The sequence below is a fragment of the Acinonyx jubatus genome, chromosome B1 (assembly GCF_027475565.1).
Source record: "Acinonyx jubatus isolate Ajub_Pintada_27869175 chromosome B1, VMU_Ajub_asm_v1.0, whole genome shotgun sequence".
Lineage (NCBI taxonomy): Eukaryota > Metazoa > Chordata > Mammalia > Carnivora > Felidae > Acinonyx > Acinonyx jubatus.
The window spans coordinates 146,668,395-146,694,595 of record NC_069382.1 but is presented as its reverse complement, the minus strand read 5'-3'; the positions used below and the strand labels follow the sequence as shown (position 1 = coordinate 146,694,595).

Sequence of the window (26,201 nt, the reverse complement as noted above, 5' to 3'; positions counted from 1 at the left end):
CTCAGTCGGTGGTTTGTCTCTGTGCTGAGTGTGGAGCCTGCTTGGGATTCTCTCTCTCTCCTCTCTCTGCCCCTCCTCTGCTCATGCACTCCCTCTCTCTCTCTCAAAAGTAAATAAATAAACATTAAAAAAACCCAACTCAATCAAAAATTTTAATTTGCTGAATTTTAGTGGGCTGTGTTTTATCTATTCATAAAACAGATTTTCTAATGAGGCAGTGAAAAGAGCAAAGAGAAAGACATTGGTTGTTTTAGTAGAGTTCAAAATCTTTTGCTGCTCGTTATTTAAAAATATAATCTAGATTTTTAATTTATACCATATTAAGGTTTTAAATTTGCTGCCAATTTACCTAGCTCTTCAGCTTTGCCTCGTTAAAATTATCCTCCTTTCCTTAGGTATAGTTGGATATACTTTTGTTGATTGTCTTAACAGTAAAACTGTTTTGGTCCAATGAAATTTTGCTGAATACTATGTGAATTTAATTTTCCTCACTTTTTTTTTTTTTTTTTTTTTTTTTGCACAGAGAAACATTAGGTGGCAACAATCTAATTCCTGCGACTTCTAGAACTGTAATGTTCCTGGCTAGTGACAGCCACATAACAGATGAGAGTAGTGGGGGAAGACTAGACTGGCCACAAGGGTTCCAGTCATTTGTAACAAGGTTATTTTTCACTCTCATGAGTGCATGAAGGAATGCCTTGAATATATCCCCTCACCCTCAAACAAACATATTAACAAAGTGACAGATTTATTCAGTTGGAGAGGGTAGATTCCCATTGATGTACTTTTACTCTTACTGTTGAATTATGAATTTCATTGCAAAAATTTTGGTCCATTGTTGTTCTAGCATTAAAAACGAACCCTTTAGTTCTTATGGCACCCCAAATGCCATCAGGATTCAACAGGGATTATGTGCTGTATTGTTTACTGTCAGTTTAATGGATTTGACCTGTCTTTCAAAACAATATGTCAAGCAAATTTTAGTGGTTTTTGTTTGTTTGTTTTTTTAAGATGAGAGTATTACTATAACATTTACAACACAGGAGGCAAAACCCAGGTTTGTTTGTTATTTGTTTTTGTTTTTTTTAACCACAATATTTTTGCAAAATTCACAAAGCAATACTATTTATCAGTAAAAATGTGAACACTATTTTAAAAAATACAACCTTTTTTTACAATCTTAATGTATTTGCACCATCATCTGTACTGATATCAGTTTACAATAACACACTTCACATTTGTTTAGCAGGCTTTAAACATTCTTTGACTTTTCAACTTATTATTCAACAGGAAAGCCTCACAACAGTCCCATGAGGTAGATAGTTAATGTCCCATTTGGTAGATGGAAAACATGAGGTAAAATACATTGCATGACTCCTATAATACCACTCAACAGATCAGGTATCAAACTAAAAATAGGACATATGAATCCTGTTTTAAAAATCCACTTTTCCATTTCTCAGATTTACTTATGGCCTTTTGTATTTATTGCTCTCATTTGTGTTAAAATGTCACTGAATTGAATTTGAACTGAGCATTGAATCATTTAAATCAGTGTGCAGTTTCACAGGCACTTCTATGCAAAAAAGCTATCAGTCTTATGAAATGTAAATATAGTTACACAAAAGCATATATTCATTGTTAGAGAACTTACACAGTAGAAATTTATTGATTTTGTAGACAGATTTGTTTTCCTCTTTCTACAAAAGACTATGTTTAGCTTTAATATAAAAAGGTCTATTATGAATCAAATACATCTTAAATATGCTAAATATTCTCTAGGAAGCTTTTGTTTCTCTGCATAGAAGGAAGTATAAACATTCAAGTTTTTACTCTGCTTCTGTTGATATTTAGTTATTAGCAGTCATCAACTCAGAAATGTGGTGACATTTTCCTTTTAAAGGAGAGTGTGAGTGGATGACCCTTTTGTGTTTATTGTATCTCAATATTAAGATGTAAATGATAACTAGGAAAGTTTTTAAGTTATATTTATCTTGTTTACATATATTACAGATAAACATACATACATGTAAATTAACAAAACTTTGTCATTAAAGAAATAGAAAGGCTAGATTTTTCTCTGATATATCAGAACAAGAAATCAAGCACTTTGGTCGTACATGTGAACCCTGAAGATGAATACTGCTGCATCTCTGTAGTCACAACCCCGGTGACTGATGACCACATACCCTACAACTATGTCTATAACCAGACATAGTCCTAAACATATTGAGATATCAAAACATGATTTTGAAAATCCGGTAGATCACTTAGGGTTTTTTTTTACAGTGTTATTTAAGCATTCTTAAATCAATTACATGATTTTAAAGAAGGGACTGCTTTTAAAAAATATGCTGTTTTATTGAGTCCAAAGCACATTAATAATAATTGACAGTAGCTAGTTCATATTGAGAGACTACTGTGTGCAGACACTGTTCCAAGTGCTTTACTTTTACTAATGCATTTAATCCTCATAACAACCATGTGAGGTAGGTATTATTTTATTCTAATTGTAGAGATAAAAGTGCTAATGCACAGAGATGTCAAGAAACCTGCATCAGGACACACAGTTCATACGTGGCAAAGCCAACGTTTAGCCTGGGCAGTCTGGTTCCAAAGGCTGTGCTCTCTGCCATTAGACTCTGAGCTGTATTTAAGTCCCAAAGCCATTCACTCATTTGACAAAGTTAATTTATCTTAAAACTCATGGAGGCATTCCTTTCCTCCACATACAGGAAATATCCACATAGTGCCTAATATATGTGAGGCACTGTCCGAAGTGCTTACGCAAATCAATTCTCCCAACCTGATAGATATCTGACCTGGCAGAGAGCTGAAGACTTTACAATTCTATGCTTACAAAAGCACCAGTTACTGTATGCTGCTGTACATATGTCTAAATAAATAATTGGATAGCTCATTCCACCAAAAATCTAAGGTGTGTTTTTCTTGCCCTTAATCATTTGAAAGCAACTCAACTAGCCTATGTCCCATCAGTTCTTTTTATCCTCCTCGTACACATGGAAAAATGCTCCCAAGATTCTTCTTTTTCTTCTTTCTGGCCTGACTTCAATTGATATATGGATGGCAAGATGCTGTTAAAGAATAAATCAGAAACACTCCTTCACAATACAGCTTTTATCCTGAAGCTAGTCTTTGTGTATGTAAGTGTTAACAGCAAGTTCAGGTACACCCAAACATCTTCTAAATCACAAGTCTTATTAATGATAATGCTTTGTATTATTATTTAGAAACACAGGTTAGAGTTCAAGTTATATTGTAATTCCATGCTTCTCCATTCTAGCCAGTGAACGTCCAGCCATCAGTCTTTGAATGTTGAAGCTCTGAATTCTCAGGGAAGACAGCTGTTTGATACAAGAGTCACAGGTGCTCCAGGATATACTCTGAGTAAGTTTTTGGCAGCCCTGGCAGCTCATCATATCCTGTGAAAAATGGTGTTCCTTGTCTTCCACTGGGGGAAACCATTATAAATAGTCCTCTTATTATAAGTACCACAGTTTCCCTTGTGAGGAGTTGGTGCTATTGCCATTTTCTCTGTCTTCCTCCCACAGGGTAGAGAAAGAGTTCGGTCACTTGTGTGCAAAGACCACTTCATGATATTACATAGGTCTGAGCCAGAGGATTTCTTGACATCCAGAAAAAGCACTGATCCAAACCGCATGAATATAAATAATATACAATATGCAGGAATTTCAGCTTCATATGCCATGCATATAATTCATAGACAATTCACACTAGATACCAGTCTTTGAGGCAATCCATCCTCGATACTGAGTCACTCTTGTGTAGACCCCAGGTTTCTTGGGAAGAGCACATGATTGTCCCCAACTTACTATACCAACTAAGTACCAGATGTCATGATTATCATAAACCAGAGGACCACCAGAATCGCCCTTGAGAAAAAACAAAAATATATTTAGAATTATAAACTCTTACTCGGGAGGTAGGTCACTGCAATCATCTCCCTTCCACAGACAAAAAGGAAACTGGCATGCAGAACATGCAGCCAGACTAGAGATAGATTATATAATGTTTCTCTGAATTGAGTTAAAATTTTATTCTAAACTTTAAAGTGCAATGGTTACATTATTTCTGGTTCAGCATCCTTGTTTTTTTTTAAGTCCTAGGTTATTTTAAGTTTATTTATTTTGAGAGAAAGAGAGAAAGAGAAAGAGAGAGAGCGCTAGCATAAGTTGGGGAGGGGCAGAGAGAGAGGGAGAGAGACAATTCCAAGCAGGCTCCACACCGTCAGCATGGAGTCTGATGCAGGGCTCAAATTCAGGAACCATGAGATCATGACCTGAGCTGAAATCAAGAGTTGTACGCTTAACCAACTAAGCCACCCAGGTGCCCCCTTGCTAGTTTCATTAGACGCTTTTTGCATGGGTTAGTAAGTATATATACAAAATATTAAATATGAAGTTAGTATATAGGGGAATAGGTGGAAAGTTTTGATGATCTCCGAATATTCTTAGCTAGACTCTCAATGTTATAGACTGATTCTTGGTCTCCTTGGCTTTCATGCACCTAATTATAATTATGCTTGCTTGCTGAATTTTATATAAACACTCCTAAATCTGTTTTGGAATAAGGACAGTTAAGTACATAAACAGATATACATGTAGAGGTTAAAAGTGTGGTCTTGGTATTTGAACCGCTTATGTTTTAGGATTAGCTCTATCAATTACTGTCTATGTGACTTAGGGTAAAATATGTAAGCTCTCTGTGTCTGTTCTACCTCATTCATTTATTCTTTTGTGAAGTACTTAATAAGTTCCAGCTATGTGTCCCAGGCTCAGGCCTGGAACCTGCTTCAGATTCTGTGTCTCTCTTGCTCTCTGCCCCTCCCCACTCATGTTCTGTCTCTGTCTCTCAAATTAAAGTAAACAAGCCCACAAATAAATGCAAGGTGACTACTATGGTAAATGCTATGGAAGCATACATAGGGGAATAGGACTGGTCAGGGAGGTCAGGAAAGTTTTCCTTGATGAGATGTAATTGAGCTGATATCTAAAGAATTTAACCTTTATGACAAGGGAGGTGGCTATATAACATGTTCTAGGCAAAGGGAACAGTACTGCAAATGCTCTGTGACATGAAGAAACCTGGCATATGCAAAAGCCTGGGGCAGCGTGGATAAAAAGGAGTACTGAAGAGAAGATAACAAGGGGGCAAGTGACTGTGATGAGTCTGTAAAGGTCAAGAAAACTAGTCCTGGAGAAACCCTGAGGGTCTTGCTTAGAAGTTATATTTTCTATCTTAAGACTGAAGGTAAACCACTGGAGTGTTTTAAGAAGGTGGTTTACAAGATCAGATTAACATCTTGTAAATCATCCTGGCTTTCATTTGACTAATGGACTATAGGAGCATAGGTGTGAATATAAGGAAATGAGCTAGATGAATAATTCCTTTAGATCGGGGAGTGTGAGGAAAAAGTAGGGAAAAGGAGGTAAAATCCATGGGATTAGGTAATCTGTTGGGTATGGGGAAGGGAAAGAAAACTAGAATGTCTTCTAGTTTTCTGCTTTAACAGAGTGAAAAGGGATGCCATTCACAGAGACAAAATAAAGGAAGAAGGTCAGGTGGGGAGGGAAAAAGAACAGAATCAGGTGCAACATTTTGAATTTGAGATATCTTTGAAATATCCAAGGGGAGTTGTCAAGTAGGAGTTGAATATATAAATCTGGAGATAAAAGGGGAGGTTGGGGCTAAACGTATAAATTCATGAATCATCTGTCAAAGGATGGCATTTGAAGCTAAAGAGGAAAATCAGATCCTCTAGGGAGAAAGTATAGAGTAAAAAGAGGAGCAGACATAGAATAGATCAAAATTTAATGGCTGAGATTAAGAGAATGAACCTGAAAAGGAAACAGAGAAGAAGTAGACAGAGGTGTAAGTTGAAAATCATTATAAGCCAAGGAAGACAAGAAAGAGGGAGTGGTAGGCATTATTAAATGGTGCTAAGAGGGGGAAAAAAAGGAATAGGACAAAAATAAATTTACTGAAGGGCATTGGTGGGTTAGTGAAAACCTCAGGAAGAGCTATTTTGAAGTGAAAGGGCAGAAATCATATTGAAATGGTTTGAAAAGTTAGTGAGAGGTGAGAAAATTGAGACAATGGATATAGACATTTTCCCAAATATTTCACAGTAAAGAGATAAGATGCAGTGCTAGCTGGAGGCATTATAAGTCAAGAAAAAGTTAGAGGTTCTTCCCCCCTAACTTGAGAGATATGAGTAGAGAAGGAGCTAGGTATAAGAGAAATGTTAACTATGTTAACTATGGGTTCAGATGAAGGCAGGTCTGCATTCATGGTGTTGGAAGATGAGGCAATTCTTCACTCATGATTTCTACTTTTCTTTGAAAACTGGGAAGCAAAATTATCAGTTGAAAATAAAGAGGTTGAAAAAAACCAGAAGTTAAGGAAAGTGGAAAATGTTGAGTAAGTTCAGAGAAAGGTAGATTTGGAAAAAAAAATAGTAGGATTGTCACTTTTGTTATCTGAAACCTAAAGTGGAACCAATGTGTTGTGTTGTATTTTTTCCAGGAGCATTTGACATCCTTGGTGCAGGCAGAGAGAGAGAGTAGATTGTAAAGTTCTTCCGGTTTTGGGACTTCGTCAGACAGAAACACGGAAAAGACAGATCAACAAGAGAACTTAGGATATTAGCAAAAGTGTTCAAAAAATGATTAATAGTGAAATCTAAATTGGACAAGTGGACAATGGAAGAAAGGATTAATGGAATGTGATAAAGCAGAGAAGCGATGGTCTATAGGTCTTTATGAAGTTGAAGAAAAGTGGTATTTTATTTGGCCAACAAATATCTGTGCCAGACACTGATTTAGGTGTTGTTAATACAATAGTGAATTAAATAGACTCCCCCCCAAATCCGTGCCTTCTTGAAGTTTATATTCTAGTTTAGTGGGAGAGACAGACAATAAACCATCTAAATAAATTGTCTGTTGGATGGCAATAGAAGGTGAAGGTAAAGATAAAACAAAGAAGGGACATAATGTACATTTGTGTAGGCTGTGTAAGTTGGGGAGTGAGGATGGGTAGACAAGGGTATAATATAAAGGGTATGGCCAAGGGAGCAGGAATAGCTTGACATGCAGGCAGGAAGTTAAATAGGAAGATTGGGGAATCAGTGTTCTTAGAGATGAAAGGCTCAAAATGTGGCCCTAGAAATGTGGCTCAGAAGTGGAGATCAATGGGAGTAGGAGGTCTAGGAACTAAGGATCCAGCATTTAAATGAGCCAGTGTTAATAATGCAGGCTTGGGATGGACAAGAAACCTGTTTCAGGTGTTAACATCATTAATAGTGGGAGGGACACAGACACTTGGAGGCCAGGAGATGAAAGTAAGATACATGAGATATGATGCCAGAGCTGAAGAAGGTGATCTTCAGAGGAGAGGTTTCTCTGTCTTTTGTTTCCAATTCTGTTTAAGAAAATAACAATAGAACAGAAGAGTAATTGTTTGAACCAAAAATAGGGAGCAATAGACTTTAATCTCCCAATTTGTAAAAATCGTACCTCTTTGATTTCACTATTTTAAATGAAATAAGCACTTGGCTTGACATACAGTAAATACTTAATACAAGAACTTTTTAAATTATGATTATTAAATAAGCTGAATTCTTGGTGAAATAGATGACTTTTTTCTGCTAGGGGAAATGTATGCCAAATTTATAAATAGCTAATGGGAATTTTCTTTTCAAAGTTTTGAACTTGACTTTGGACTTACCTTACATGCATCTACTTTTCCTTCCATGAATCCAGCACATAGCATTCCTGAAGTTATCAGGCCATCATACACATCCTTCCTGTTACACACATCCGTGCTTATGGTTTCCACCCTGGCTTGCCGAAGTTTGTTTTGCGTGGGTCCTATTATATAAACACACACATACAAACACACACACACAAGCAAAAAATATGTTCTTTGAATATAACTGTATCTAAGACATGGAATAAGTATGTGTTGTATATTTCTAGGAACAAAAGCACAAAATCAAAAGATTATTTTATTAACATTAATTATAATTAATTATTGCCTTATTTATGTTCTGTATCATAAATGTCTAAATTCAAGGAACCATGCATATGCATACCCCAATATTATATCATATCTGTGAATCTTCAAGCCATTAGAAATCCTTACAACTGGGGCACCTGGGTGGCTCAGTCGGGTTGAGCGTCCAGCTTCAGTTCAGGTCATGATCTCGCGGTCTGTGAGTTTGAGCCCCTCGTCGGGCTCTGTGCTGACAGCTCAGAGCCAGGAGCCTGCTTTGGATTCTGTGTCCCTCCATCTCTCTCTGCCCCTCTCCCACTCATAGTCTGTCTGTCTCTGTCTCAGAAATAAACAAAAAAAAGGAGAAATCCTTACAACTACATGTAATAGTGTGTGTGTGTGTCTACACTTTTTTTTTCATGAGGAGAGGGTTCATCACACTGATCTTGACTAACCAGTAGCCTTTTATGTGTAAGGAAATCAAGGCTCAGGCAAGTACATTGATTTTCTGAAAGATATTCAAGTAAAAACCAGTACATGAGCTGCACAGAGCTATGTTCCCTACTCTGTGCTGTGGCAAATTATTTAGAGGTGCCTTGAAGCATGGGAAAAATAACCAATGCCCACAATATGCCATAAATGTGATGCCAGTACAAAGCAAGACTAGATTTTAGAAGAAGGTAAATAGCATATGGTTCCAGATTGAAGCTGCTGGTGAATAGTCTTGGACTAGTGATAAGAGAACACAAAAAGAGACTTATAACAACATCTCACAAAGTCACGCTAGAGATGCATGGGGCATTTGGGAAATTTCACATATAATAGAGTTCTGTCAAGAAAAAAAATCCAGATTTAAATATTAGCAGGGGTGCCTGGGTGGCTTAGTCGGTTGAGTGTCCGACTTCGGCTCAGGTCATGATTTCACAGTTCATGTGTTTGAACCCTGCATCGGGCTCTGTGCTGACAGCTCAGAGCCTGGAGCCTGCTTCAGATTCTGTGTCTCCCTCTTTCTCTGCCCCTTACCCGCTCATGCTCTGTCTCTCTCTCTCTCAAAATAAATAAACATTATAAAAAATGTAAATATATATTAACATTTGTCTCTTAATTTTTTCAGGATATCTTTGACAGAACCTTAAACATTTATTTCCCATTTTATTTTATCTGTTTTTTTTTAAGTTTATTTTGAGAAAGAGAGTATGTGAGTAGGGAAAGAGAGAGGGAGAGAGAATCCTGAGCAGACTCCATGTTGTCAGCACAGAGCTCAACACAGGGCTCAAACCCAGTAACCAGGACATCATGACCTGAGCTAAAATCAGGGGTTGGACACTCAGCTGACTGAGCCACCCAGGCACCCCTTATTTCCCATTTTAAAATATTCAATTAATCTCTCTATTTAGAGTGAAATGAACTGGTACCTAGAAATATTAAATTCTGGTCTTCAATTTATAAAATTTTAGAACTGATGTCTTTGAACCAACCAGGAGGTGACAGGTGAAAAGAAATGTATGTTAAATTAAACAATCAAAATGAAAATTCTCAAAACATTCACAAAACACTTTTATGTTTATGGTCATCATAAATCCCCATTAAATGAGGAAGTACTTAAGGAAGGAAGGAAGGAAGGAAGGAAGGAAGGAAGGAAGGAAGGAAGAAAGAAAGAAAGAAAGAAAGAAAGAAAGAAAGAAAGAAAGAAAGAAAGAAAAGAGAAAGAAAAAGTTATCAGTAAGACTGTGATCTGAAGTATATGCTAACTAGGAGCTTCTACATTGGGAAATATACAATTCAGAATCATTTACTCCCTTATAGTCCCATAGTATTTTGTCCCTTCTTGTAGCACCTAAAGTAGTCTGATATGCTGTTCTCAGTTAGCCTCACCCCTTTTTCATCATTGCTCCAATTAATTGTGAACTCAAGGAATGGGACTTGATTCCTTTTTAACCTACAAATTCCTGTTCTGCTCTGGGCTGTACACATTGGAACCATCATTATTTTTATGAAAAGTCTAAAGAGAGATTCTCTAGGACAGCTTGTTAGAGCTCAAGACAATTGTGTACTAAGTATATTAGGTTGAACCACTCACCATCATCTACAATGGATCCAAAACCTGTGACAAATACACTTGTTTTAGGTGGCAACTTTATAGATGAATCTGGGAGGCAAACTCTCTGGACTATATTTGAAAACTCAATTCGGTTGGTAAGCTGAGCCAAGGCAATGTCATTTTCATTTGTTTCCCTATGGTAATTTTCATGAAGGATAATTTTCCCCAGGCTTCGTTGCACTGCAGGTGGTGTAATAGTTGTACCAAAAGTAGCAATCCATTGACTTGGGTCTTTATTTCTGCAAAGAAAATCACAGGGTAAGATTTGTGATGCTTACCTGTGTCATCTAAAAAAGATTGAGACTATTTCTCGCAACTATTGGGATTATGCTCCTGAAAAATCTCTCTGGTGAGAGAATTTGCAGTTGTTGGCCTTAAGGCAGAGAGTTTAAAATATTAATGAGACAAATGCGAGTACAAAAGCTCTTAAAGATATTTTGGAATTTCCATGCTTTGTTTAGATTAATAATAGTAATGGGTATTTTATAATTAATTGTCAATCTTCTAATTCCTTGTTCATTAAAAACTCTTCAGATTCTCTTTCTTCTATAATTTCAATGAAATGTGTAGAAAATCATTTTGTTTTGGGTAATATGGATAGTAGGAGGCATTTTCCCTGTGTATCAGATACTTCATCCATTCTAACTTTATGACTCACTTGTTGGCTCTTGTTTCTGGGTCTTACCATGATCTTTGGGACAAAGTATAATCTGGCCTGCTTCACAAACCCTCATGTGTATACAGGTTTGGTTTTTTTGCCCTCTGTCCATACACAACCCCAATATTCAAGGGCTAAGCAGATTTAACTCCATGTCAGGCTGTTAGAGGTTCTTTCCTACCCCCCAATCCCTTTGATCTGGCTTTCTCAGTCCCTCTTAGTATTTTTCAGGCTCTCCCTTCACACAGAAGTTTTTCTCTCTCACGAGCTTGTATTACAAGGAAATTCTGTCTAGTCCTATTATCTCTTTACCTCCCTATTTGTCCTCAAAGTCCAGTTCCCTCTTTTTCTAATTATTCCTGTGAGGAATGACTAGAAATACTATATATATAAACTTGAAATTCTCTATGTAAAGGAAACTTATGTAGAAGGAAATCACACAGAGGAGAACTCATAAAGGGGATTTCCTCATTCATACAGGATTACAATGCTGGTGAATGATAAAGTTCTTAGTGAAAAACCAGAAAGATCAGTAATTTTCAAAGTACTCTGCACTGCTTCAGGATGAGCAGGACTGGTGGGTGTGGGAGTGGGGAGGGGGAGGAAAGGGACATGGTGGGGAGCTGGAGATGGGGAAGGCTGTTTTACTTATTTATACTTTAAAGGAATGTTTTATTTGATGCAGAAATCTTAGGGCTGAAGATTTCTTTTGAAAACTAGAATTCTGGTAGATAAGAAGACATATGTGATTTCAGTCCTTAAGGAACTCATAAACCAATTGAGTAGATCAAATAGAGATACCCTATCCCAGGAGGCCTGAGTGGCTCAGTTGGTTAAGTGACTGATTCTTGATTTCAGCTCAGATCATCATCCCATGGTTTGTGAGTTCGAACCCCACGTTGGGCTCCATGCTGCCAGCACAGAACCTGCTTGGGATTCTCTCTCTCTTTCTCTCTCTGTCCCTTTCCCACCTGATATCTCTATCTCCTTCTCTCAAAATAAATTAATGAACATTAAAAAAATAAATTATAGGAATACCCTATCACTCCATGCATTATGTGCCAGAAAGGAGACCTCATTTAAAAGGCCCAGCTCAATCCATACTTTATGGATAAGGACACTGAAACTCAGAAGTTAAATGGCTTGCCCAGGTATGTGATAGATCCAGCTGGTTAGTGTCAGAGAGAGATGGCCTGGGGCTCCTGACATGCTGTCAAGAACATTTTCATGATGTCAAGGACATCCACACTGGTTCACAAAAGTTGGGATAGTTTTTCATGAACACCAAGGTACAAAGATTTGTCTTAAACACAATTTTTAAGATTACACTATTTCTGTAGAAAAAATACACTTATAAAATTTTAAAAGCTATTTGGATAATTGTAATATCGTCTTCAGAGTACACTGTATTTTTCTTCACAACAATATAAGGTATTGTGCAATTACATGAAATTGCACTAGGGAAAGACTCCCAGCAGCCTCAAGAACTTACTTGCGGAAGCAGTGAGCTGCTGTGAGCAGCCACGTGTTACTGATGAGGGTGGCTCCGCACTGATGGCCGGAACCTATGAGCTGGAGGCTGGCCTGCCATGGCCACTCGCCTTCCATGGCTGTTTCCCTCCCTTGGACAATCCTCTCAGTAGAGGAGGATGCTGGTAAAGGCATGTTTGAAGATGTCATCCTTATTCCACAGCCTGTCACAGAAATGTATGTTAGCTTGTTTTTGTGAAAAGGGAGAGAAAAGAAGCATATCCTGATTTGCATAGGGTGCAGATGCTTTGGTAGTCCATTGTGCCTGCTGTTTTTTTTCTTTAATTTAAATCCAAGTTAGTTAGTTAACATATGGTATAATAATGATTTCAGAAACAGAATTTAGTGATTCATTACTTACATATAACACCCAGTGCTCATCCCAACAAGTGCCCTACTTAATGCCCTTTGCCCATTTAGCCCATCCCTCCACCCAACACCCCTTCAGTAACCCTCAGTTCGTTCTCTGTATTTAACAGTCTCTTATGGTTTGTGTTCCTCTCTGTTTTTATATTAGTTTTACTTCCCTTCCATTATGTTCATCTGTTTTGTATCTTAAATTCCACATATGAGTGAAATCATGAGATTTGTCTTTCTCTGACTTATTTCACTTAGCGTAATACACTCTAGTTCCATCCACGTTGTTGCAAATGGCAAGATTTCATTCTTTTTGATCACCAAGTAATATTCCATATTCCATATACTACATCTTCTTTATCCATTCATCAGTTGATGGACATTTGGGCTCTTTCCATACTTTGGTTGGCTATTGTCAATAGTGCTGCTATAAACATTGGGTGCATGTGCCTGCTGTTCTTTAACCCTTTCCCAGTACTCAGTGTCTGAGGTTAATCTATAGGGATCTTCCTGATCCTGTTGAGGTTCAGAAGAAATATTTACTAACATGTCTAGGCATCCAGTCTAGGAATTAACTTCTGTCTCTCTATATTAAGCATATATGGATGGATACATAGAGAGGTAGATAAAAATTTTATTGAGCATCAAAAAAAAGAAAAAAAGAGAGAGAGGTTAGAGTGGGAGAGAGCCAAAGCATAAGAGACTCTTAAAAACTGAGAACAAACTGAGGGCTGATGGGTATTGAAGAGGGCATCTTTTGGGTTGAGCACTGGGTGTTGTATGGAAACCAATTTGACAATAAATTTCATATATTTAAAAAAATAAAAAATAAAAAGGATTTTACACCATGAAAAAAAATATAGAGAGAGAGATCCTCTGCTAAATGTTTTAGATTTATTTATAGCAAGCCATTTTTCAGATGAGGAAACTGAGCCTTGGAACCAGATCATAAAGTGCTAGAGGTCATCCAGCTGGTAAGTGAACGAGTTGGACATAAAATTAGGAGGATCTACATCAAAGCTTGTGTTCTTGCTCCTGAGAGAGAGCCTAGTACCAAATGCAGGTCATGATTCTCCCTTGACATGAATTTATACACAGTCTTTGCAAGTCCTGAATTTAAACAGTCTTAAACAATAAAGACCTTTTTTGGTTTTCTAAAATTTGAAAGACTAGTTTTAAAAAAAATACAGGAATGCCTAGGTGGCTCAGTCAGTTGAGCATCCAAGTTTGGCTCAGGTCATGATCTCACGGTTCGTGAGTTTGAGCCCCATGCTGGGCTCTGTGCTGATAGCTCAGAGCCTGGAGCCTGCTTCTGACTCTGTGTCTCCCTCTCTCTCTGCCCCTTCCTCACTTGTGCCGTCTCACTCTCTCTCTCTCTCTCTCAAAAATAAATAAACATTAAAAAAAATTTTTTTAATCAGATTCCCTGACAAGAAACCCTCAATTTGTTAGAATTCAAATCAACCTTAAATAAGACTAGAAAACATATTGATATATTTTATTAATGTGTCTTTCTTTTTTAATTTTAATAAGCTTTCACCCAAGTTGGGGCACAAACTCATGGCTCCAAGAGTCACATGCTTTACCAACTTAGGCAGCCAGGTACCACTATTAATGAATGTACTTTTCAATTATTTATATTTTTATTAAAAATACTAGGTTTTTTTCAAAAAGGAATATTTTTTCAGAAACAGGTTAAAAATAGACGCCTGTAATCATGTTTATAGATTCATCATAATTCCCTCTGAGTTAAATAGCTCCAGTTTAAGGTGACCATGAAATTAAACAGATGGGATTTCTAGGCTAATATATTGGTAGTACCTAATAGATACTTCCTCTCCCAAATTCCTCTTAAAATATGCATGAAAGTAATGCTAATATAAATACTATGTAGTAGTTGTGAGCCAGACCCTTTATGTACTGTTACATATATTTTCTCTAATTTTCTCAATTCCTATGCTAGGTGTCATCCTCATATTGCAGATGAAAAATCTGAGTCTGGTATTTTTTCAAAGGCAACAGAGCAAAATCACTACAACATAAGGAAAAATAAGAAAAAAGTATATATAAATTCTGGTAGAAACTCCAATAGCCAGTGGGGTTTGAGAGCAACTTCTTGGACTATATAAGCTCTAGCTTGTGAACCAGAATGGTGTGGAGAATCCTGGTAAGATGACAAAGCCATTGTCTTACTGCTATGGGGATTCCCCAGTCCAGGAAATTAAGCTACACTGCACTTGTTCCCAGCCAAGCAGATACTATAGGTTAAGCCATCCCACTGTGACTCATAAACTCTTTTCTTCCTATGTATGTATGTATGCAGAAGCCACATTTCTGGCACACCGTCCTGTAGAGAGATATAGGAAAGATGAGAAATTCTATGAAAATGTAGTTAACCTCATGCAGTGGTCTGAATGTGAACCTGTCAAATTTATGTCAAAATCCTAACTCCTAGAGGTGATGGTATTACTAGGTAGGGCCTTTGGAAGGTGCTAAGTCAGGAGGGCAGAGCCCTCATGAATGGGATTAGTGCTTCGGAAGTCTCCAGAGAGATCTCTAGCCCCTCTGCTCATGGCATGATGATTCTTTAAATCTGTGAGTTGGAAGAGGGTCCCCACTGGACCACTCTGGTACCCTGGTCTCACACTTCTAGCCTCCAGAATTGTGAGCAACAAATTTCTGCTGTTTATTAACTACCTAGTCTATGATATTTAGTTACAGCACCAAGAACGGGCTGAGATGCCTCATAAAAAGTATTTAAGCAGTGAAAGGAAGAGCACTGGCATCAGCGAATGCTACATTTGGTGGTGCAAAGGGGGAGACTGATGTAGTTTTCATAAACTCTGCTTGTAAGATCAAACCTTAAGCCTGCATCTTACTGTATAGTATGGTTAGGGACCCCCAAATCAGATGATATAAAAACTCAGAAGACAGACATATTTCTGAAAGTTATCTTCCACAAAAAATTTTAGGAAACATGTTTGTTACCAGCCAAGTTGTGCAAGTAAACATGATCTTAATGTAACAAAAGCAGCCAAACATAAGAGGGAAGATATGCTGCGAGAAGAGTACACATAACAAAAGAGCTGTCGGTAATCAAATAAAATTCTAGATATCACAGGCATATCATAGCAGATATGAAATCCACATGGAAGAGGAAAAGTAACACCAGACAACTGAGATAAGTGGTTTGGGGGACTACAGAATTGATAAGATCTTTCGGAATGTGGAGGAAAGTGACCTGAACTGGAACTAGAACTAATGATGGATATGGGGAGCAGAAAATGGAATTCAAATAAATCATTGGTGTTCCTGAGGGAGAAGAAAAAGAAAAATTGAAATGGAAATCAATCATCAAATGTACAATGGAACATTTTTCCAGAATAAGAAAAAAAAAACAGTGTACAGATTGAAAACATTCATAATGTCCTAGTCAAAATTCAGTGCAAAATATAATTGTCTAGATTTCTTGACAAAAAATTTAGGATAAAGATTTCCTACATTCATCCAAGAACAAAAAAGTTAACCTATGTAAAAATAAAAAATGCAGCAGTCTTAGACTTTTCCTCTACAACAAAACACTAGAAGAAAACAGAATAATGTGTATAGAATTTATAGGGGAAAGTGTATGACCCAATAATCCTGTAAGAAATTGAGATAGAGGAAATTGAGAGAAGGCGGAAAATGTACACAGCAGATATTTTAACAAAAATGAAAGAAAACAGAAATTTAACAGGAAAAATCCTAACTAGTTACCACTTTAAAACATTTTCTTGAATTTGAGAGAATATTAAAATAGAAATATTTAAAGAGAATATTAAAATACAATGTTAGGTGGCATCTGGGTGGCTCAGTTGGTTACATGTCCCACTAGGTTTCAGCTCAGGTCCTGATCTCACAGTTTGTGGGTTAGATGCCCACGTGGGGTTCTGCACTGATGGCGTGGAGTCCGCTTGGGATTCTCTTTCCTCTTTCTCTCTCCGCCCCTCCCCTGCTTGCATGCACACTTTCTCTCAAAATAAATAAATACACCTTAAAATGTTCAAAATACAATGTTAGAAATATAGTCACAAAAAGCATAATATCAAGAAGCTATGAATTTTCTTTTACTACATTCTGCAAGTCATAAAACTTAAAACTGTATTTGGTGTAAATTTATAAATTTAAATGTTTTAAATATTAAAAATAACCAGCAAGAGGGGTGCTTAGGCTGCTCAGTCAGTTAAACGTCCAACTTCAGCTCAGGTCATGATCTTGCAGTCCATGAGTTTAAGCCCCACGTCAGGCTCTGTGCTGACAGCTCAGTGTCTAGAGCCTGCTTTGGATTCTGTGTCTCCCTCTCTCTCTCTCTCTGTCCCTTCCACACTCATGCTCTTTCTCTTTCTCTCTCAAAAATAAATAAGCATTAAAAAATAATAACCATTAATAAAACACTAGGTGGTTTACAAAAACATAAGATGAGCAAAAAGACTTGATGAATTCTTCCAACTTTTCTGTGATTTTGATTCATTATCTTCGTTATGAAATAGACAGTGGTGGGTTTTGGAACTTACGGCTGTTGAGAAGATTCCTCATCTTTTTGCTGTCGATGGCTGCAATAAACAAAAATTGAATTAGTTGTTCAAAGAATATGTTCCTGTTTATATGTGATTTTGTTCAAATTATCACTAGAAGAAATGCTTATTATCCATCTTTCAAGAGGGCATTAGATTTTTCAGTCAAGGAATGTATACATAACTCAGATTTGATTTGGTCCAAAATGTATAAATTTACTTAGAAATGAAAAGAGAGCATTTTTGTTATTTTCTGATTTTTGCTATGAAATCTGCAAAGGACATTGGGAAAGAATGGTAAGGATAAATATCCCTAATTGCCTTCTTTGAGAGCCCTAGCGTAACCGGAAGAGGCAACCTCTGATTCCCATGTAGCTGGTGCTCTCTGTATTAGGTGCACCAGACCATGCATGTCAGTCACATGCCTGGTGGCCAGTGTAAAGGGGCAGCTCCAGGGAGCCAAGGGCATCACAGACTCTTCACAGCCCCATTTCTGGCCCTGGTCTATAAACAATAGGAATTCAGTCAATACGAGTTGATGGTCTTCTCTCACTGGGGATTCTTCCTCCTGGTGAATATTGTAGAAGGTTGCTGCTCAGGCAGCAGGAACTAGAGGCATGAAGAAGCTCTGATATACAGCCTGTCCAGGGACACTCTCCCCATACCACTTTATGCCTCCCTTCTGTGACATCTTTTTCCCTTCAAACTTTTCTTCACGTTCTTTTAAGTTCAATTTCATTGCATTTTTTTTGGTTTGATGTTTGTTTGTTTTGTTTATTTGTCAGAGAAAATTGAGAGGTATATAACGATTTCCTCAGGAACACTGACTTCTCCACAAGAAGGGATATGAACCCCAAACTGTACTAGAGGTTTCCTGGGCGTTTCACTTCTCTTTATGTAACAGGAGATATATTTGTGGCAGAAGAAAATGTTTGTAGTAGAATTTTGGTTATGGAGTATGGTTATAGAATATAATTATTTGATATTAAAACAATAACCCGTAGGGTAAAAAGTCAGTGTGCATGACCAAGAAGTCTGAAAAATTATTTTTAAAAATATTGGAAAAATTATTTTTTAATTGTAAAAAAAATCCCTTTGACATGTCTTTTATGATGGATATTTTATTTTAGCATATATGATCATGCATTAGGAGAAATTATATTATCAGGAATTGAAATTTAATTTGAGATTGCCCTTTATGGAATGCTGAAAAATATCATCTTTTACTTTGGAATATAATTGATTAACACTTAAGGTAGATAGTACACTCTTCATTATATCTAATTCATGAAAGTTGTCATTACTGTGTGTGAGGATTCTATCTCAAAATGGATTTTAAGGGGGTTTCCTGATTTCTAAAAAACAGAGAAATTAACTTTAAATAATCTTTTTCTTAAATTCATGGATACTTTAACAGGAACAGACTTTCTGGTCCAAAGGGCAAATCAGGAATCTCTGCCCTTGGTGTACTTAATCAGAACAATGAACAGAACCAGAGCACCTACCGCATGTGAGACATCTGCTAGTGTTTGTGGGGAGGGGGTAAGGAACTAAAAAGCCACAGTACTCGACCATGAAACTTATCATTGGAACCCCATGGTTATGCATCTCAGTTTAGATTCCAACTAGCTAAAGGTGGTTTTAATTTCTTAACATCTTTATTTTTGTCTACTTTTGGGGGAAAACAAAATAACTTTTTTGATTTTATTTTGTGAGGAATAAAGGAGGAAATGAACAAAACTGTTTTAAGTTGGAAATGATTCAGAGAACTTCTTCATAGATCATGGCAATGGTTCTTCCTACAGTGGTAAACCTTTCTAAAGATGTTGGTTTTCTTGATACTATAGGCGCTCATCCCCAGAACTGACCTGTAAAGATCTCTGGGAGTCAGAACACCTGTGCTTTAATTTTGGCCCCCAAGGCTTGCTAATGCCCTGTCTTATATCTTCCTTGAGGCTCAGATTCCTTACAGTGGTGAAAATACTTTCCCTCTCATGCTTTTGCAAAGATCCAACATGATACATGGGAAAAATTTTAGAAACCTTAGCAAAACACCTAATCAAATATGAAAATAAATTCCAAAATTAAAATTTGCCTTATAGTGAATTTATGTTTTAGATTTACATTGCTATATCAGTGGTGAAGTCTTAAAATGGGAGAAGACATTGATCTAAATTCTTATGAAAAATAAAGAGGATTGCCAAGGAACCACAAAGATGATAAAAGGACTTACATGTGAGTGTGAATGATGATTTGTTTATAGTCAGAGGCAACTGTTTTGTCTTCAGACTTTGATATAAAATCCTCTCAATTTTTTTCTTGATTTGCTCAGCACTATCAGTAGATGGGTATCGAAACATAAGCACCATAAGGATGTTCATACCTTGTTCATCTGGACTAAAGAGCAAAAAAGCAGATAAATAGAGATAATAACAACAAAGCCACCTCTCTAATTATTAACTATTTTTACCTATTAAGATTCCCACTAAATTTTTAAAAATGGATGAAATATGTGTGTATCAGATTTCTAAATTATCTCCAGAAACGCTGAGTAGGATACAGAGCTGGAAAAAATTGTTCTTTCTCCTTAATTAGGTCACAGTCTGCAGGCGGTAGTGAAAGGAAGACATGTTCATGAAATCATGCTTTATATGCACTTAAACAATTTGCTTTTGAAGACATTATAAGCCACGGTAACCAACACCATTTTTCAGTAGTGGTGTGGCAGAGACAATGCTTTGTGCCCACAAAACCCAGTTACCTTTGCCTCCTGACCACAGGGCTAAATTTCATTCCCTAACCTCCTTTGCAGTTTATTGTAACTCTAGTGAATTCTGTGGGCAGAAATGATGTATCCCACTTCCAGCCTGGCCCCTGAAAACTTCCCATACTACCCTCCCTGCTTTCACTCTTCCTGGATTTGCCAACCAGATACCAAAGATCTAGTGGGCAATTCCATTCTGCAGTCCCTCCCAGTACCCATGTCCCCTGTGGCCACTTCTGACTCTTTGGACTATGTCATGGAAATGAAGTAAACCTTTATTGTGTTAAGTTATTTATGTTTTGGAATTTGATAGTTTACGTATGTTTGGTAAGTGGATAATTAGAGAAAGCACTTATTAAAATAAATGTTTTGATAAGAGGTTCAAAGATATGCATTTATACCATGTATAGGTCTAGAAAGCCTCTAGTTACCTTTTGAGAATGAATTTCACCTTGAAACATATAAAGAATCAAAGTAGGAAGGAAGGAGAGAGAAAGTAAAGTAAGAAAGGAACAAAAGTGGAAAAGAGGAGAAGAAAAGGCAGGTTCTCCTTAACCACAGGTATTTTTATCGTCAAGAAATGAAGCAGACTACTAAGTATTACATGTATTTATATTTGTATATTGATTGACAGCCACCGAAAAATTTAAAAATTTTTCACCAAAATGGGTAGAAAACAAGATACATTATTTCAGTAAATGCTAAGCCTTTTGGACATCATATAAAAAAGTATATACTAATTATTAGATGGATTCTAATAATTTGTTTGAGACTCATAACATATGTATGTTTAATTTATGCATACTGCCTCTCATCCAAAAATAAAAATGAAAAGGTATTAGAGATAATAATAAAAATGCAATGGCATTAAAGAAAAATCTTACTGCAGAGAGAGTCATAGTCTGATTATTGGATAGCCCTACAAAGAGGATAACCAAAAAGAGCTCATCTAAATTCTACTTAGCCCAGTACCAGTGCCATTCTTCCCCTTCCAGTGTCTAATGACTGGCATTGCCTCCAGACATATTCTTGTCATGACTGGGAAATGTCTGTGCACCATAAGCTGACTACTCAGGGTTTATGAAATCTTTGTGTTCCTGTAAAGATTTTCCCAAGGGAGCTGGGCAGTCATGTTGATCAAGTACTTCTTAAGGATACTGGCTTGAAGTTGCAAACTACGTATACATACCTCAGTCTGATAACGTGAGATTTGATAAACCGACCTCCTCCAGAAGAACGTCGAAATATCCTAGACATCTGATTAGAATAATTAAACAATAGAAGTATTAGTCATAAGAAAAATGTTACTCCTTTGTCTTTTCTAGAGAGTTGAGGCAAAAATAAGAATTTTGTTTTTTTCCCAGACGGGAACTGGTTTATCACAGTGGTAAGACTAAAAGAGGTTCTAATTTTTGCAGAACTGAATAACTTTAACAAAATTGTGTACTTTTGTTCAGCTTCTGTAAAGCAGGATAACAACAATATCTACCTCAGAGTTGTTTTGAAGATTAAATGAAATAATGTTTCACACATTTCACACCTTGCCTGTCATATAGCAAACTATTGATAATGTTCATTTGATCATTGTCAAATGAATTTAAGTATCTGTGCTATTTTTAAAGGAAGCATCCTCACTTTTAAGAAAGCCCATCCTAAGTTTGTGGTATTTCCAAATATGGCATCCAGTCCATTATTTGTTTCAACTCTTTGCTTTCTCTTAAGATTTTTTTAAATGTTTATTTACTTTTTGAGAGAGAGAGAAAGAGACAGAACCTGAGCTGGGGAGGGGCAGAGAGAGAGGGAGACACAGAATCCAAAGCAGAATCTAGGTTCCAAGCTGTTATGACAGTACAGGGCCCGATGCGGGGCTCTAACCCATGGACCATGAGATCATGACCTCAGCCGAAGTTGGATGCCCAACCGACTGAGCCACCCAGGCACCCCTCAACTCTTTGCTTTCTTAAATAATTATCCCATTACTAGAGCATTTGACATAATAAGTAAGGACGTGTCATTTGACTCTGACACCCTCACTTGTTAGTCATCTTTCCGTGGCAGGCAGGCTTCCAACTGGTACCAGGTTCGGAAATAAGTTTCACCACACTCCATACCATCAGCATTTTATTACTCAGCTTCTCCAGCCTGAGCCATTGAAGGATTTGAATGTTCAGTGAGCTGATTTCCTGGGACCTAATTCCCAAAAGACTGTTGAGGCACTGCCTCACAGTAAAAAACACTGGACTGAGCGTCAGAAATCAGAACTTCCAGGTCCACATAAGTTTACAGAAGGCCCACCACCATGGTAAATCTTTCCCCTCAAATACTACATCCACTGGGAAGAGGGGATATTGTCTCCCTCTCCACAAGATTTCTCCCTCTCCTTGATGCCTTTAAACTAATAACAATGCTCAATAGATTTTACCTACTCAATATTGAATCTCTCTCCTTTCCTCCAACTCCACGGCTGTAGTCTAAAATCAGCTCCTTTGAAACTTGTGCCTGGGTCTCTGCAGCATCCCCTCACTGGCACGTTTATGTGGTTCTACTCTGTCTTTTCTCCCCTCAGTTGTTCCCCCACAATAGTACCAACCGGAGTGATATCCCCAAAGTGCAAATTTGAGGATGTGATCCTCCCACTTCAAGCCCTCTGTCTCCCTCAGCATGAGCTCTGCAATCTTTTCCCTTCAGTGGCCCTTGAGCCATCCCTACCTTCAAAGCCTATTTTTTCATCTACTGAGTTACTTGCTCTGTCCTAATCCCACTAGACTGATTCACACCTCTATGGCTTTGCACATTTCATTTCCCTCTTTCTACAATGCACTTTTTCCCTCTGCAATTCCTTTAATTACAGTTCTGATACTATTCAGACTCTCCAGTGACAAATAAGTTATCTTTGACTTGCCCTCCTCAAAGTTCAATACTCCTTTATTTGGGCCACCCCAGAAACTTGCACATGAGGCTGTTATAGCAATTATCACACCCGTTTACGATTGTGGCTTTCTCACTGTAGACTGTGAGCTATATGATGGTAGGGAGTGTGTCTGATTCATCTTTGTATTTCCAGTGTTTGGAACACTGCCTGGCCCACAGTAAACACTCAATGCATGTTTGATGAATTATGGTGAAAATCCATGAATGAATAAATGAATTAAAAATCAGCAATATGATAAAGGGAAGAAGAGAATAGCACATTGTTTGTTTTATCTGCAAATCTTATTGCAAAGTAGAAGTAGAAATCCTTTGAGGCACCTTGGTGGCTCAGTTGGTTAAATGTCCGACTTTGGCTCAGGTCATGATCTTGTGACCCGTGAGTTGGAACCCCATGTCGGGCTCTGTGCTGACAGCTCAGAGCCTGGAGCCTGCTTTGGAGTCTGTGTCTCTAGCTCTCTGCCCCTCCACCACTCAACTCTGTCTATCGCTCTCAAGAATAAATGAGCATTAAAAAAATTAAAAATTTTTCCAAAAAGTAGAAATCTATGGGAATATAAAGCAAGGTGGGAGGCAGGAGACTCTAGTGGTGACCCCCCTTTTGTATTGTCATTCCAAGGGTTTGGATCAGTTTTGAGTTATGTCACTTATGATTTCACTAAGCTTCTCTGAATTCATTTTATTTTCCTATATCAAGTAACCTGGAGAAAAATATGATTTTAAGGTCTGCAACAATTTACATAAATGTCCCCTGAAATTTTGAACTGTGCACATAATGGCAGTAGGGGAAAGGATCAGGATTCTGTCATATCAGACAGATATAAGAAAGTACTAAGAATCTGTTCAAACTAGAATGTTATTGTTAACAAGCCTATCATCTCCTGAGGAGTTGACCTCTGTTTAAAAATGGGTACAGTACAGGATTGATGTGACCACAAATAATAGTTTACATGTACTAAAGTCCATACTATACAGTATACATTGACCCAATTCCTTTGTTTAAACCTCACACCATCTTAGGAGTAAAGTATTTTTAAAATTCTCATCACCCTCATTTTGAAGATAAAAAAAAAAAAAACTGGGTGAGGACACTTAAGTACACTTGTCTGAGGTGGCATAGGAAATGCTGATTCTGGCATTTGAACTCAGGGAATCTGGCCCTAGATCTGGTGTTCTCAAGTATATTAAGTAACACTGACAACTCTGAGTGATTTATATAGCTGATGACAGATGTTCAGGTTGGTGGAAGTAGAGAGGTCCTGGGGCAAGAAACTTTTAAAGAAGACCTCAAATACATCTTTTATGTCCTGAATCTAAACCTTATAAAAGATCATCTCTTGGGAGGTTGCTTTTTTTTTCTGCTTCTGAAAAATGGTTCCTTTTCAGACACCTAATCATTATTGTAAGCAAATTCTAGAGAAAATTAACTTATGTTTATATTTTTCTACTGAGAACTCAGTAATACTACATTTAGTCCAAATTACAAAAACAAATTGTATCTTTCCCTTTTCATGTCCAAATCAAAGAATAGTTGTTGTTGTTGTTGTCGTTGTTTTTTAGAGATTATTCTATTTAAAACAAGATAGAGGTTAAGCTAAAATGGGGGGAAAGTTCACCTTAAAATCAGATCCCACTTGTAGTCCTCGGCTTGAGCTCCAGCATCAAAAAACAAAATGACGTGTTTGAAACAATACGTGTGACTCTGACTAATAGGACATCCAGTTACTATCTTTCACAAGCTTGAGCTTGCACCTTCCCTCTGGCTGGGAACTGCATTCAGATTAAGTCCTCATAAAGATCAGTAGTTACTGGATGCCACCTAGGGAATCCCTTTCCAGGTCCACCCACGAAAATAAGTCAGGCAAGTTTAAAGATTTTCTGCTACTGTCAGGGGAATATATAATAACAGAGGGTGAATACACCAATAAAACAAATCCTTGTCCCTTTCCTCTCCAAGAAAACTTCCTCTTAGCTTAAAAGAATTTTTCCTTCCTCTGAACTCCTAGAATACCTTTCATTCACATCATATATATTTGACAATTACATTCTGTACTGTGGAAGCTTTCATATTACCAAATCATCTTCTTGTCTAATTTTTCAGTTTGTATTCTTTTACACGCACAGAATTTTATACATAAACTATATTATAAACTACAATAAGCAAGAGACTGTGCTATTCAAATCTTGGCATTCTTCATAGTCTTACACAAAATAGGTACACAATAACATTTTCATTAACTGATTGATTCTCCAGCTGTGGTTAATCATAAACAACAGTGTGAAGAAAAAAAAATGCTGGCTTTTGCATCTTTTCATGTCTTTTTCACTATATTCTGTCCCCTTCCTTTTTTTTTCTCATTTACTTATTCATTCAACACAATGGATCAAGAGTTTTCTATGTTTAAGGCACTGTGACAACACTGGATAAAAATTAGTAAATGAGGTACCTGGGTGGTTCAGTTGGCTAGGGTTCAACTCTTGATTTTGGCTCAGGTCATGAACTCACAGTTCATGAGTTCAAGCCCCGCATCGGGCTCTGTGCTGACAATGTGGAGCCTGCTTGGGATTGTTTCTCTCCCTCTCTCTCTGCACCTCCCCCTTGTGCTCGCTCTCTCTCACAATAAATAAACATTAAAAATTAGTAAATAAAAAATTGTGGTCCCTGAACTCATAGAATAGAGGGACAGCAATAAGCAAAAATAAATTAATTACAAGAGGCAACTCATATAGTTAAATAAGATAGTTTTATGGTTGGAGGGTCTATAATATGTAAGGGTTTTCCAAGGAGGGACATTTAAGTGAAATCTAAAAAATCAGAAAGAGTAAGCAAGAGCAAGATCATGCGACAATCTTCCAGGTAGAAGAAATAGAATGTGCAGACCATCCCCCACACCTCAAAAAAAAAAGTCAATATGATAGAGAACAGTGAGAAAGGAGGAGTGTAGAAATTGGAGGAATAGTCAGAGGCAGAGCATTAAGCTCCTTAGACAACTTTGTAAAAAGCTTGGATTTTATTATAAGTACATAAAATGACTTATTCTAAGCCACTTATGAAATTTTAACCAAAATAAAACCTATCGTATGGGGTTTTTATTTTTTAATTTTATTTATTTTGAGAGAGACAGAGACAGTGTGAGTGGGGGAGAGGCAGAGAGAGAGGGAGACATCCTCTGCAGGCTCTGCACTGTCAGCACAGAGCCTGATGGGGGGCTCAAACTCATGAAACCATGAGATCATGACCTGAGCCTAAACCAAGAGTTGGACACTTAACCAACT

General features: G+C 37.2%; 1 protein-coding gene across 2 annotated transcripts in view; it reads right to left on the bottom strand.

The window, feature by feature from the left end:
* Window positions 1–1,941: 1,941 nt before the first annotated feature.
* The window catches only part of TMPRSS11F (transmembrane serine protease 11F), a 90,012-nt gene continuing 65,752 nt past the window's right edge, over window positions 1,942–26,201 (bottom strand). For both annotated transcript variants that reach the window (XM_027057774.2, XM_053217283.1), the window contains exons 5-11: window positions 21,187–21,254; window positions 19,467–19,630; window positions 17,234–17,272; window positions 12,286–12,487; window positions 10,115–10,374; window positions 7,768–7,910; window positions 1,942–3,914 (exon numbers count right to left, since the gene is read on the bottom strand). In XM_027057774.2, the coding sequence (XP_026913575.1) occupies window positions 3,756–3,914; window positions 7,768–7,910; window positions 10,115–10,374; window positions 12,286–12,487; window positions 17,234–17,272; window positions 19,467–19,630; window positions 21,187–21,254 (1,035 nt within the window). In that variant the 3' untranslated portion in view covers window positions 1,942–3,755. The remainder of the gene's footprint in view (window positions 3,915–7,767; window positions 7,911–10,114; window positions 10,375–12,285; window positions 12,488–17,233; window positions 17,273–19,466; window positions 19,631–21,186; window positions 21,255–26,201) is intronic.